Genomic DNA, 15,239 nt, shown 5'->3' on the forward strand with positions numbered 1-15,239 from the left:
AAGTACAATAAAAGTAGTCCACATTACTTGTGCTTTGTAATTACATACATTGGTTTTGTGTGAGGAACATGGTATCGCAAAAGAACGGACAGAACTTTCCAAAAAAATTTGCCCTTTTGTGTTTTGCAGAAGAAAGAAAGTTATAAAGGTTTGGAGAGACATTGGTGGAGGAACTATCCCAATAAACATCAGTATTTCTCTCATTCTCTCTAACGCTCACCTGGAATGGGATGAGATCTCGCTGAGGTCTCCTATACTCCCGTTCCCGGGTGCGTGTCCGGCTACCAGTGCTGCGGCGTAGCTCTGAGTCAGGTACATCCTCCTGGGCTCCTCCTCAGCGGAACCTTCCTCCGTCAGCTCCGCTGGCCATAGGTGTCCCGGGTCTGACGCCCCTCGCCCCTGGAGCATGACCCGGGACACGGATGCATTGGCCACTCCTGGGGTCATACTACAGGGGGCGGTGTCAATCCCGCTGTCTGTTGATGCTCCTTTAATGTAAGTGAGACCTAGTATCTCTGGATCCATCAGGTCTCCAGAGTCAAAGTGCTTCTCATCACTGTTACTGCTGGAGGCGTTACTGGAGAGAGTGTTACTACTGGAGTGGCTGGAGTTCTTATCGCCGCCCTGCTGGAGGAAGACAGATAACACGCATATAAAAAAAACATCAATAATAGATCCATTCAAGCTTTACTATTTCTATTGCTCATATATAGGGTTAGAGGTTTGAAGAAGATGCTGTGAAAACATTTAACATTATATAATTTTGTCTACATGTGGCTAATTTTGCCTGTTTGCACATTTGTCATCTGTTATTCTAATCAGTGAATGAACAATTAGCTCTCAATCTCTTATCAAGTCATGCAACACCTTCTTTAGTCCCAACTAATATCATACCAATTCAAATGTACACTGCAAGACCAGCAAAACTAATTACTGTGAGCTAATGAATAATTCCATGACTTGTAATGTATGCAAATGCGTGCTGTATTAATTAATTAGTGTGCAGACAATATGCGTAATAAATCAAATGAGCACTGTCTGCAGTGAATGGCGCTGTGTACATCTCCCAGTGGACATAGCCAAACAGCATTAGACAATGCAACGGACATTACTGATATTATTTTAGAAATGAAACGGTTTTTATGGTAATTGAAATAGATGGAAAAATCCAAAGATAGGCAATAACAAAAGTAATTAAGAGTTTGTGATTCTGACATGAATAGCTCTTCTCTCTATTGGCTACCATGAAATAATCCAACACGAAAATGGATGGAGCTGGAAAACACATTCCACTTAGTGTGGATAATGATACAGACCCTACATTTATCATTCTCTTTGTATCACTTATGCTGGGAGCTGCAAACCTACTCAAAACTGACTTTCTATGGCTCTTTACCACTTATAAACAAATAAATGTATACAATACTGTAGACTAATGCACAGTCAGATTTTAAGACTTACAGTGCATGTCTGTTTCCTGTATTAAGCACTTATAATTTGGATTTTCAGCAGTCTGAAAGAGTTTCAGTGCAGGAAAAAACCTGCAAATGTGTGACGAATGAACAGGAATGATTAACTTCTCTTTTTTGACTCATTTTGATCTGGGTCTGAAATCACAGAAATCTTAATAAAACATTAAGAAAGTTCTTACGATAAACAAAATATTCTTATTTTCTTTCTTAAGCTAGAAAATAAGACGAAAACAGTGGTTATGAATAATTGTACTCCTGTGAATCCTATCCATGACTGTCAAAATTGAGACATTTTGTGATAACTGGACGCCACTTGCTGAATTAAACATGTTGAGATCAATGTAGCATACTAGTGTTTACCATTGCGTATTGCATACCGTTACACATGCAATTAAAAAACGAAACATAGTAGGGTTCACTCTAGTATACAGGTTTACTACAGCAGCCTGTTGTTTCTCGGTAGTCTTGCTATCCCGCAAAGATGACTGTAATTTAGTTTGAATTGTACACCAGTAATTGGATGCTTTAAGAATCGCTCCGGTACAGGGAGAGTGTGATATTGGGAAAAACCTACATTCAAGGTGAGACAGAGAGAGAGACAGACAGACAGACAGTCAGACAGACAGACAGAAAACACGAGTTCAGCCCTGATAACAGCACTCAGCGTTGGCACCAAGGGCACATTGACCTTATCTCCATTCATTCATCAGACTGACGTACATGCACACTGACAGCACGAATGATGGGGCTCACTACAGCACTTTGTGTGTGTGTGTGACATATCAAGGATTTTAGCGGGTATATTCAACACCCTAAAGAGGAGTTAAACCAGTCACACACCAGACAAAAGCGGTATGACAAGGCACAAGTTTGCACACATGATGCATCGATGCAGTGCAAGTGGCAGTCCAAAGTAGTGAATCTAGTCACCATACACACAAAATGGTAAATGGTCTGCACTTATATAGCACCTTTACGGTATTCAAACCGCTTTACACTGTGACTCATTCACCCATTCACACACACATTCATACACCAATGGCGGCAGAGCTGCTATGTAAGGTGCTAGCCTGCCATTGGGAGCAACTTGGGGTTCAGTGTCTTGCCCAAGGACACTTCGGCATGTGGAGTCGTGTGGGCCAGGATTCGAACCACCAACCCTGCGATTAGTGGCCGACCCGCTCTACCAACTGAGCCGCCCTGATGAGTTTGCAGGTTAGTGTATGAAACTGGTGTAACTGTGCAAACGAAACAATTAGAAATGGTGATGTTTACTATACAATTTCTCCATATGTAGCCTTGAATAGGCTTCATTCAAGCTATCAAACCACAAAATACTTGAGTATGCTATATGAAAGATAAATAGACACAATGTATCTTCCAGTCATGGTTCAAGTAAATAACGATTTGGGGATTTGGGGAACATGGGGAGCTCCACAGACTGATACAGGAGTTGAAGTTGAAGCCTGATCGTTTCATCAATACTCTCAGAATATGAGATCCGTTCTGCTACCGCAAACCCATATGGGGCAGTTGTGGCTCAGGTGGTAGAGCGGGTTGTCCACTAATCACAGGGTTGGTGGTTTGATTCCTGGCCCACACGACTCCACATGCCGAAGTGTCCTTGGGCAAGACACTGAACCCCAAGTTGCTCCCAATTGCAGGCTAGCGCCTTGCATGGCAGCTCTGCCATCATTGGTGAGTGAATGTGTGTGTGTGAATACAGCATTTGGCCATATTTACAGTGAGTCTAATTTTCAGTTTATGCACCACCCCAGATTTTTCATCAAACATCTCAGCCTCATAGTGGACTAGAAGCTAAACCTAGGTGTCATTAGAAAGCTGAGATCCACCCCTTTATAGTGACGTATAACATTTTATCATCGATTGTCGATAACATATTATTCTGATGATTTGTTTGGCATGCATTTCCTGAGGGACTGCATATTTTGCTCTGGACATCTAAGATATAACATTGGATTGTTCCCACAGGTAAGCTCACAGACAAGTAAACAATTACTAGTTTTTTAGGCAACTGCCTAAGGTAAAATCAGATATAAAGTTTTTAACTATATGGGGCTTACAGCAGCAGTGATCAGTGCATAAATGACACATTTGATGTCTTACAGAAATTCTTTGTGATTCTTTAGAAAATCCTTTAAACTGTGATATTAGGGCAACAAAATAAACTGTACAGTCAAATTCCTAGAGCTAATATAGGATTTGTCTATTTAATTGCAATTTTAAAGACTTTAATATTCATATTAATGTTTCTACCACATGACCATTAGGCGGAGCTTATTTGCGAAACGTTTTAAGGTCTTATTTGGTCATTTTTAGTAACAAATGCAGAAGTGGTTTAGTTATCTCTGAAAAGTTCAGATTCTAAGCTTTAAAACAATACCTAATATGCCTGACTTATGTACAATGGCAGCCAAAAGTTTGGAATAATGTACATATTTTGCTGTTTTCGGAAGGAAATTGGTACTTTAATTCTATCGCTGTCAAAGTGAAAACAGGCATAACAACACCGCTAAAACATGGGCTTCCATCTTAATTATTTTGAGTTGAATGGATCACATGACTGTGTCATATGACAACAAATACGTCATCGTTTTGATACATCTCCGTTTTCACTGTCCACATCGCAACGCGACGACAGCATTTTAAAATGAATCTACTTGGGAGAGCCTTTTCGAAAAGCTCAGTTTTTGCTGTCAAAGGGTAGGCCGAAATCATAGAGAAAAAGATGCATTTTCAAAGGAAAACAATTCTATCGGGAAGACACGCAGGCTTGAGTGAAGTTTAAGATGACATTTATTTGATAAATGTAAAACAGGAGGTAATGTCTCTCTCTTTGGCGTAGGCCCCGTCCGGCGGTCCGAGGGAGTTGTACCCGGAACCGACATATCCTGCCGGAGATAGGAGGCAAAGGCGAGGAGCCTACCCCTGTGCTCGACGGGTCTCAACTGGTGGTGGTGGGGTGGTGGAGGTTGCAGTGTTAGCACACCGAACCAGCAATATGATAGATTGTGAGCGGACTTATAAAGCAATGGCTTACATGCGATTGGCTAAGAATTACCCAGCTAATGATGTGATGATGTACAGCTGCTAGACTTCCCGCTAGAACTACGCTGCGCTTCCATGTCTGGACGTGTCCTAATAATACAAAAGGTATGATATGACCCCTTAAATTAAAAGAACTCACATATAGTCCACATGTGAGGCATCAATCCAAGTCACCACATTAAAACATATGCTGACATTGATAAGCACACATTCCAACAGTCATTTCCCTAAGGGAATTTCTCTTGATTATGAACCATGCCTACATTTACAGTATGTGACGAGGAGGAGGGCGTGGCCGGGCGTAAGGATGCACGGCCAGTGCAGAGTTGCCCAATCAGCGAGAGAGGGATAAAGGAGGAGCCGGGGATGCCAGAGAGAGAGAGTGAGATGTGCTGTGTGTGTGTGTGTGTGTGTGTGTATATGTCAACGTGTGCTGTTATGTTTCAGTTCAGCGTTTTATGTTGGAATTAAAGTCTTAATGTCAAATACAAATACATTCTCCATTTGTCTCCAGTCTTTTGAATGAACCTGACCTTACAGCGTTCTTAGCTTATACTCTATTGGAGATTCTTACCCTTGTCAACTTGTTGGGCGAATCCTTGCCCCTCTCCTTCAATGAGTTCAGGATCTTTGTGGATGGGACGTGCCATTTGGCTTCTGCAAAGTAAACAGAACAAATGATAAACTTTGAATTTGGTGGGATGAAAACTGCTGGAGAATCCAGCTAAAACCCACTTCAGATGGTAGCTGGTTTTATAAGGTTTCTAACTGGTTCATGATGTTTGATCAGCTGGACTACCTGCTGGTAGTGCAGACGTTGACCTGGTAGGTCCTCTTGGACAAGCTGGTTTGTGCTTGTAATGTAGACCACCTTGGACCAGGAATAAACCAGCTACACCACGTTCAAAACATCAGTCTGATCACCCTTGGCTGGTATGAGTTGGTGTTCCAGAAGGGAAGAGGCTGACAAGGACCCGAATGATCTCCAATTTTCAAATATATTGTCAGTATAGTAGCTGATGCCAAGTTGATCACAAATCATCCACCCTTGGCATTGAGATTACTTGTTATGAACTACAGAGCTCTGGGTGTTTGACCTCTGTTGAGAACTGTTGTTTGGATCTTACCTGCAGACCGTGTCCTCTCGAGGGTGGGCTCCCTCTCCCGAAGCATCTCTGTATCTCCCAGCATGCCCTGGGCTTCAGCGGAGCAGTCATGGAGTATGGGGGACTGACATCTGTGGAAGAACATGCTGGTGAACCATTGATTTCTTATCAAACCATCCCACACTGTTAGCATTGAGAAGAGACACTCTGTACATTCTGTCGGTGGGTTGGTTTCTATTTGTCATGCTATGCCGGGTAGCCCCATTCACAGCGAATTCTCATTGTCCCAAAATCCTGCTCTTCAACATCAAACATGGTTAAGAAAACGCTAGAGGAAGATGTTAAAATACTGTCTTCTATCCCAGCTTAATATGCAAAGACAATAAGCAAACCATTTGAAGAATAAAATCCTCAAAAAGTGTAAACACTGCAACGTTATCAATTTCAATACTGCTCTTGTTGTTTTGAGAGGCCATCCAGCCCGATACAGTAACATTGGCTAAACCAATGGCGTGAGTTTTGGGATGGACTATGTCTTTATTTTTGTTTTGTTTTTGCAATTGTATTTTCAGCTTTAAAAAACATTGAATATTACAGTATATTACCAGTTCTCCAAAGGACAACCCTTGAAAGAATGCAGTCTGGATTCATGACATCGAAGAAGTCATGAAAATACAAACTACAAGCCAAACATGTGGACACACTTACATTTGCATTACATTACATTTATGCATTTGGCAGATGCTTTCAACCAAAACGACTTAAAATGCACTTATTACAGGGAAAATCCCCCAAAAGCAAAAAAAGTGTCTTGCTCAAGGACACAATGGTGGTGGCTGTGGGGATCGAACCAGCAACCTTCTGATTACCAGTTATGTACATTTGCCCACAACGCCACCATCACTCACTTGACTGAATATTTGCATATGAGCATATGTTTTGTAGATGAAAATAAGTTGTTTATTTTTGATTATTTAAATGGATACATTTGGATCAAACACTGAAGGAAAAGCAGCCAACAAGTGTCCAGCATACATGTTAACTTCTTCAATACGGTCATGCAATACTGGCATCCAGACTTTTCAGTATAACACTCCTGAAGTGTGCAGAGCAGTGTGAGCAGGTAGAAAGCTCAATTAAGTTAATTCATATGCAATTTGTACTACAGTATGACAGCAGAGCGTTCTCTGGTGGCTTCTGACACACACAAATACACGTCTTGTGCTGTTCGTCACAGGCTGACACATACTGTACACACTTACACAACCACAAACTGACCTTCTGTCAAGTTCAGGGGGACTGGCTAAAGTCTGTCGATGTTTAGAGCTGAGCTTTGATGGCGAGGAGGCAAAGGTTTTCGTCAATGTTGGACCAGAAATGTGAAATTTGCATTAATAGTGTGTTGTGCGAAATACTTACAGCTGTGCTAATTTTGGAGTTATTCTTAGAAACTCTAAATGTTTAGTTGTTGGATTGCTGTCTGTGTTGAAGAAAACAGTTCTATATGTGTGCGAGTTTATCTTGGTGTGTTACCCGTCGTATCCTTGCTGCTGGCTCCAGGTGGCGCTACCGCAGGGTCCTGGGTCACTAGAGGAGGACTGGTTACTGGGTGAGCTGCGGTAATGTTGAGACGCGTCTCCTTTACTGCAGGGTGTGATCTGAGGGTTTTCTATGTCCTGAACGCTCCTGGAAAGAAGAAAGGGAGATTGCATTTGCAAATTTCCATTTCCAGATCCATTGAACACGAGTCATGAGAAATTCAACATGGCGTGAGAGATCTCAATTGAATAAACACGTTTTGGATCAGAGACACTCTTGAGGCTGAGAGCTTCACATTGTCATGTCTGATCGAATCACTCGATTTATGTTAATTCATCATTTTCTGTAAAGCTGCTTTGAAACTATGTGTTCAGTAATGTGAAAAGTGCCATAAACATAAAACTGACTTGACTAGTCTTCAGCGACCAGGCTCTTCATTTAGATGCTGTTTCAATGCCACATAAAAAACATCTCAAAAACTGGTCTTTTGTGAGAATAAACTCACAGAATTAGGAGATTTAAGTAATTATTGTAACTATAAAGGCCACGCCCACACACATTTTCATTTTCGTTTGAAAACTCTCTTTTAATTTTCATAACATCATTGTTTTCTGAAGCATGTGGTGATGGAGAGCGTTTTCGAAGTGCTATGTTTTCGTTGGAGGAAAACGCCATTCTAGTCACTTCTAGCACTTTCAAACTAAAACGTATTATTGTGGGCGTGGCCTAAATGATCTCAAGACTAGATTATTGTAATGCATTACTGAGAGGATGTCCAACAAGTTCAATAAAAAAACTTCAATTGGTTCAAAATGCAGCAGCCAGAGTGCTAACGAGAACCAAGAAATATGATCATATTAGCCCCATTTTATCATTGTTACATTGGCTACCTGTTAAATTTCGTATACATTTTAAAACGTTATTAACTACATACAAAGCTTTGAACTTTGGTCTAGCTCTGCAATAATTAAGTGACCTTCTACTGCTCTATATTCCATCACGTTCATTATGATCACAAAATTCTGGCCTGTTAATAGTTCCTAGAATATCAAAATCCACAAAAGGAGGGAGATCATTTGACTCCTAAACTATGGAATAGTCTCCCTAACACTGTTCGGGACTCAGACACACTCACTCAGTTTAAGTCTAGACTGAAGTCTCATCTATTCAGCCAGATATACACCTAATATATCCACCAACTCACAATTAGGCTGCTTTAGTTCGGTCTGCCGGAACCAGAAGGATCTATCATAATCTATAACTCTGCAATCAATTGAATGGCATCTACGCTAATGTTATGCTATTTGTTTCATATCCCGAGGTTACCAGAGCGGGACAGATCCAGCTCCGTTCCTGCTTGGTGTCGGACTCCACTGCTACATGTTGCTGAGTGATGACAACAAGCTACAGCCGGTGCTAGCCAGACATCACTTCAGTCTATTACGATGAACTTCAGAGGATGAACTGATGCCAACTCATTTAATCTATGTGAACCTAAAGACACCTAAACTCTGCTGGGGTGTAGTGGGTGGTTGCCAGGGCGTTGCTGTTCTGTTGCTAAGGTGTTCTGGTGGTTATCCTCGTTGCTATGCAATTCCTAAGGTGTTCTGAGTGGTTTTCCACATTGCTATGCAGTTGCTAAGGTGTTCTGAGTGGTTATCCACATGTTGCTATGCAGTTGCTAAGGTGTTCTGAGTGGTTATCCACGTTGCTATGCAGTTCCTAAGGTGTTCTGAGTGGTTTTCCACGTTGCTATGCAGTTGCTAAGGTGTTCTGAGTGGTTATCCACATGTTGCTATGCAGTTGCTAAGGTGTTCTGAGTGGTTATCCACATTGCTATGCAGTTGCTAAGGTGTTCTGAGTGGTTTTCCACATTGCTATGCAGTTGCTAAGGTGTTCTGAGTGGTTATCCACATGTTGCTATGCAGTTGCTAAGGTGTTCTGAGTGGTTATCCACGTTGCTATGCAGTTCCTAAGGTGTTCTGAGTGGTTTTCCACGTTGCTATGCAGTTGCTAAGGTGTTCTGAGTGGTTATCCACATGTTGCTATGCAGTTGCTAAGGTGTTCTGAGTGGTTATCCACATTGCTATGCAGTTGCTAAGGTGTTCTGAGTGGTTATCCACGTTGCTATGCAGTTGCTAAGGTGTTCTGAGTGGTTAACCACATGTTGCTATGCAGTTGCTAAGGTGTTCTGAGTGGTTATCCACATGTTGCTATGCAGTTGCTAAGGTGTTCTGAGTGGTTATCCACATGTTGCTATGCAGTTGCTAAGGTGTTCTGAGTGGTTATCCACATGTTGCTATGCAGTTGCTAAGGTGTTCTGAGTGGTTATCCACGTTGCTATGCAGTTGCTAAGGTGTTCTGAGTGGTTATCCACATTGCTATGCAGTTGCTAAGGTGTTCTGAGTGGTTATCCACATGTTGCTATGCAGTTGCGAGGTATTCTTGGTTCTAGAGTGTTCTTGCCAATTGTTTTATTTTTAGATGAACTGATGCAAACTCATTTCATCTATGTGAACTTCTGCAGTTAATCCAGGATGGACTTCAAAGACATTAGTCATTAATCTTAAATTTCATACTTAACAAAGGCCCTTAACACTTAATTAGTTTAATCATTTTAAACCATGACTTGCACTATTACATGAGTAATATTGACATTATATTCATGATGTTAGTCAGAGGGGAACTGGCCCCCACAGTGAGTCTGATTTCTCCCAAGGTTATTTTTCTCCATTAACCAACATCTTCTGGAGTTTTGTGTTGCTTGTGTCGCCTTCAGCTTTCTCACTGGGGTTATTAATACAATTATGATTTAATTATTTATTTTTATACATTATTTACAATCCTATTTAATCAAACTACACAATAATCACTTAAAGACCATATAGATATTACAGTTTCATTTTCTGTAAAGCTGCTTTAAAACGAAGTTTGTTGTGAAACATACTAAACAAATAAAAATGACGACAAAATTCCAATTGAATCGAACTAAATCCTACACATTAATTTCATACATTAGCCCCTTTTCCACCATCAGGCCAAATGATTATGAGCACAATACGGAACGGTTAGTCGCATTTCCACTTGGTTCGGCACGCCATGATTATAAACCGTTCTCGGCCCGGAATTCTCTGCAAAATCTATTTTATTATATTTAATTTAGGATAAATTAGGATAAGGATAAATAGTTAAAATTCAATAATATCTAAATAAAATTAATTCATATTGAATTTATATAAAAAATTATCAATTTAGTTGTATTATTATTATTATTCATTAAAGCTATACAAAACAATTTTATATGTGTGTGAGTTTATCGTGGTGTGTTGCCCGTCATATCCCGGCTGCTGGTTCCAGGTGGCGTTCCCGCAGGGTCCCAGGTCACTAAAGGAGGACTGGTTCCACCATCGGGCTAAACAGTTCTGAGCACTTTACGGAACGGTTACAGTAGCATTTCCACTTGGTTCGGCACGCCACGATTATAAACCGTTCTCGGCACGAATTCTCGCCACGGTTCGCGAACCATTTTCCACCATGCTGGTTGGATGGCTTTAGTACGCGGTGACCCATTTAGCGTATCTTCTTGATTTTATTATGATGGTTTAACTAGTATTTTAGCCTACATTTATTTTTCTACACACCTTTTTCGCCAAGGCAGTAGATTACTAGCTCATTTAAACTCAAAATACATCAATATATTCTCATGTACCATTTTCATATTATCCTTATATAATTCTTTGTCAATAAATATCCTTTTTAGCTAGTCTGGCAACTGTATGTTCGTTTCCGATGGCAAACACAAGCCCTCAGCAAATGATGGTAAGCCTCTGTGTATTTGATGTTTGTTAGCAGAGTAAAACCAGGGAGGAAAAACAGTCCTTGAAACTGGAATATGTGATCATACTCCATAGCGTGCCACACTTGCTCCAATGTTTACCTCTCATGTAGTCGCCAACAGACGGATCTGTTACGTACATTCTCCTGATTTCACCAAACCACAGTGGAAAAAGGACTGTAACCGTGCCACCTGGCCCAGATCGCCACGAAACGACACGGTTTTGCGATGAGAACTGTTTGGCCTGATGGTGGAAAAGAAGCTATTGATGAATCTGCTTCCTTGGTGGCCTATTCCTATTCTGATAATCATGCCTTTTCTCATAATATAGTGATTTTTCTTTCTCAAAATATTTCTGCTTTATTCACACAATATTACGGCATCGATCTCCTAATTTAATGGCATTTATTTATGGTTATTATAGCATTCTGACTAGATTATCAAAACACAACTGCTTTAATCTCATAATGTCGTGGCTTTTTTACTCATGCACTTAATGACTGTTTAATGACTCTGTTAATGTGCCACTAAAACAGCATTGTATTTCATATCCATGTTGAGGAAAGGAGAAAGAAATGATAAAATACAATAAAGCGATAAACAGAAACTGAAGTGTCATTTAGTGGTGAGTAAATATCAAATCACACTTTTATGATGGTGTTTTTTTGCTTGTGTTTCTTTTGATTGTATCTGTCCTTCTCTCATATGCAATCTAAAACCACAAAACGTGGATTTTGAGCCGGTAAAGCTGCCTTCAGGAACACGTGCAGGCGCCAGTCAGATGTCTGTCTACTACATCCAAGCGTGTGTGTACAGCTCTAGTTATCAGACCGCTTTGACTGCCAGTAACTGACATCATCACTGACAGACTATAAGATTCATTTGTCCCTCCAACACACAAACACACACCATAACACTGACCCTATCTAGCATAACTGGCTGACAACTTTGTGCACCAACACTGCCTGTGACACGGACACAAATAGATGTCTCGAGCCCAAAAATGCTTCCAGAATCTCTCGGACTCTCATTTTTGTTTCCATTATCTGTGCTTTTGCTCTAGTGATGTTTACTGAGGGTTGTGCTCTCTCTTTAATCACTGTATGAAGTTGCAGTGTGCCAGTTTCTATGTCATTTCTCACAGAAAACAGAGAGAGATCGAGTTTTCCACCACATGAGTGATGTTTGCCCATACAAAAGACACCTAAACTCTGCTAAGGTGTTGTGGGTGGTTATCCACATTGCTATGCAGCTCCTAAGGTGTTCTGAGTGGTTATCCACGTTTCTATGCAGTTGCTAAGGTGTTCTGAGTGGTTATCCATGTTGCTATGCTGTTGCTAAGGTGTTCTGAGTGGTTATCCACATTGCTATGCAGTTGCTAAGGTGTTCTGAGTGGTTATCCACATTGCTATGCAGCTCCTAAGGTGAGTGGTTATCCACGTTGCTATGCAGTTGCTATGCAGTTGCTAATGTATTATGAGCGGTTATCCACATTGCTATGCAGCTCCTAAGGTGTTCTGAGTGGTTATCCACATTTCTATGCAGTTGCTAAGGTGTTCTGGGTGGTTATCCACGTTGCTATGCTGTTGCTAAGGTGTTCTGAGTGGTTATCCACGTTGCTATGCAGTTGCTAAGGTGTTCTGAGTGGTTATCCACATTGCTATGCAGCTCCTAAGGTGAGTGGTTATCCACGTTGCTATGCAGTTGCTAAGGTATTATGAGCGGTTATCCACGTTTCTATGCAGTTGCTAAGGTGTTCTGAGTGGTTATCCACATTGCTATGCAGTTGCTAAGGTGTTCTGAGTGGTTATCCACATTGCTATGCAGTTGCTAAGGTGTTCTGAGTGGTTATCCACATTGCTATGCTGTTGCTAAGGTGTTCTGAGTGGTTATCCACATTGCTATGCAGTTGCTAAGGTGTTCTGAGTGGTTATCCACATTGCTATGCAGTTGCTAAGGTGTTCTGAGTGGTTATCCACATGTTGCTATGCTGTTGCTAAGGTGTTATGAGTGGTTATCCACGTTGCTATGCAGTTGCTAAGGTGTTCTGAGTGGTTATCCACATTGCTATGCAGTTGCTAAGGTGTTCTGAGTGGTTATCCACATGTTGCTATGCAGTTCAAGTCAAGTCAAGTGGTTTTTATTGTCGTTTCAACCATGTACAGTTAGTACAGTACACAGCAAAATGAGACAACGTTCCTCCAGGACCATGGTGCTACATAAAAACAACAAAGGACCAACATAGGACCACATGAGACTACACAACGAAATAAAATACCTATATAAACTACCTATATATACCTATATAAAGTGCACGTGCAAACATGTGCAAAAAGTACAGGACAGTACAACAAATTACTGACAATGAACAGGACAATAGACAGTGCAGCGCCGACCAGTACTCAGTAGTGCAAAAAGATGACAGTTTCTAAAAATGTAAACATAACATACTATGAGATAATGTTCTATGCACATAGCAGTTATTGAGGTAGCAGACAGTTATAAAGTGACAGTTATTAAAGTGCAACTCAGGACACGTGTGTGTCAAACCAGTCTCTGAGTATTGAGGAGTCTGATGGCTTGGGGAAGAAGCTGTTACACAGTCTGGCCGTGAGGGCCCGAATGCTTCGGTACCTCTTGCCAGACGGGAGGAGGGTAAAGAGTTTGTGTGAGGGGTGTGTGGGGTCATCCACAATGCTGGTTGCTTTGTGGATACAGTGTTTTTTGTAAATGTCTTTGATGGAGGGAAGAGAGACCCCAATGATCTTCTCAGCTGTCCTCACTATCCTCTGCAGGGCTTTGTGGTCCGAAACGGTACAAGTCCCAAACCAGGCAGTGATGCAGCTGCTCAGGATGCTCTCAATAGTCCCTCTATAGAATGTAGTGAGGATGGGGGTTGGGAGATGTGCTTTCCTCAGCCTTCGAAGAAAGTAGAGACGCTGCTGGGCTTTCTTGGTGATAGAGCTGGTATTGAGGGACCAGGTGAGGTTCTCCGCCAGGTGAACACCAAGGAATTTGGTGCTCTTGACGATCTCCACAGAGGAGCCGTCGATGTTCAGCGGAGTGTGTTCACCTTGTGCTCTCCTAAAGTCAACAACCATCTCTTTTGTTTTGTCGACATTCAGGGACAGGTTGTTGGCTCTACACCAGTTCGATCAGCCGCTGCACCTCCTCTCTGTATGCTGACTCGTTGTTCTTGCTGATGAGACCCACCACGGTCGGTGTCATCGGCGAACTTGATGATGTGATTCGAGCTGTGCATTGCTGCACAGTCGTGAGTCAGCAGAGTGAACAGCAGTGGACTGAGCACACAGCCCTGGGGGCCCCAGTGCTCAGTGTGGTGGTGGTGGAGATGCTGTTCCCGATCCGGACTGACTGAGGTCTCCCAGTCAGGAAGTCCAGGATCCAGTTGCAGAGGGAGGTGTCCAGGCCCAGCAGGTTCAGCTTTCCAATCAGGTGCTGGGGAATGATTGTGTTGAATGCTGAGCTGAAATCTATGAACAGCATTCGAACGTATGAGTCCTTATTGTCTAGGTGGGTGAGGGCCAGATGGAGGGTTGTGGTGATGGCATCGTCCGTTGAGCGGTTTGAACGATCACGCAAACTGCAGTGGGTCTAGTGAGGGGGCAGCTGGGTCTTAATCTGCCTCATGACCGAGCCTCTCGAAGCACTTCATGATGATGGGTGTAAGTGCGACGGGACGGTAGTCGTTGAGGTAGGACACTGAAGACTTCTTTGGCATGGGGATGATGGTGGTGGCCTTGAAGCACGTTGCGAGGTATTCTTGGTTCTAGAGTGTTCTTGCCAATTTTTTTATTTTTGGTTGATGCATTTTTACAAACTATTAATTTACTATTTTCAAAAACATAATAATATGTTTATATTGCCCATAGACTACTCAAAGAAATATGCAAACAATAATAGGTAACATGTTGCAATATGGAATTGAGTACACGCGTTTGTGCGGTTCTACATAAAATGACTTAATTTTACAATTGTTCATGAAAAATGTAACTTCCCTTTTGGGCTGGGCGATATGTAAAAAATATTTGATTGATAATCGCATAAAATATCATGATATCCGATTATATGGTCAACCCTCAAGGTCGGTGAATATTTTTGCTTGGTTGATTTTGCTTTAAAAATTTTATTACTTTACTGAAACATGAAAAACTTAAACAAAAAGAATTTCTAAATTAAAATAGCACTTTAAACTAA

At 41.5% G+C, this 15,239-nt stretch overlaps 1 protein-coding gene across 3 annotated transcripts in view; it reads right to left on the bottom strand.

Moving 5' to 3' along the window:
• LOC127660429 (signal-induced proliferation-associated 1-like protein 2) overlaps window positions 1-15,239 on the bottom strand; it is a 212,756-nt gene that overhangs the window by 47,881 nt on the left and 149,636 nt on the right. For 2 of the 3 annotated variants that reach the window (XM_052150647.1, XM_052150645.1), the window contains exons 11-14: window positions 7,181-7,333; window positions 5,669-5,778; window positions 5,116-5,198; window positions 221-627 (exon numbers count right to left, since the gene is read on the bottom strand). In XM_052150647.1, coding sequence (XP_052006607.1) covers window positions 221-627; window positions 5,116-5,198; window positions 5,669-5,778; window positions 7,181-7,333 — 753 coding nt within the window. The remainder of the gene's footprint in view (window positions 1-220; window positions 628-5,115; window positions 5,199-5,668; window positions 5,779-7,180; window positions 7,334-15,239) is intronic. The other variant, XM_052150646.1, reaches the window with a different exon arrangement.

This window comes from Xyrauchen texanus, chromosome 20 (assembly GCF_025860055.1).
Source record: "Xyrauchen texanus isolate HMW12.3.18 chromosome 20, RBS_HiC_50CHRs, whole genome shotgun sequence".
NCBI lineage: Eukaryota > Metazoa > Chordata > Actinopteri > Cypriniformes > Catostomidae > Xyrauchen > Xyrauchen texanus.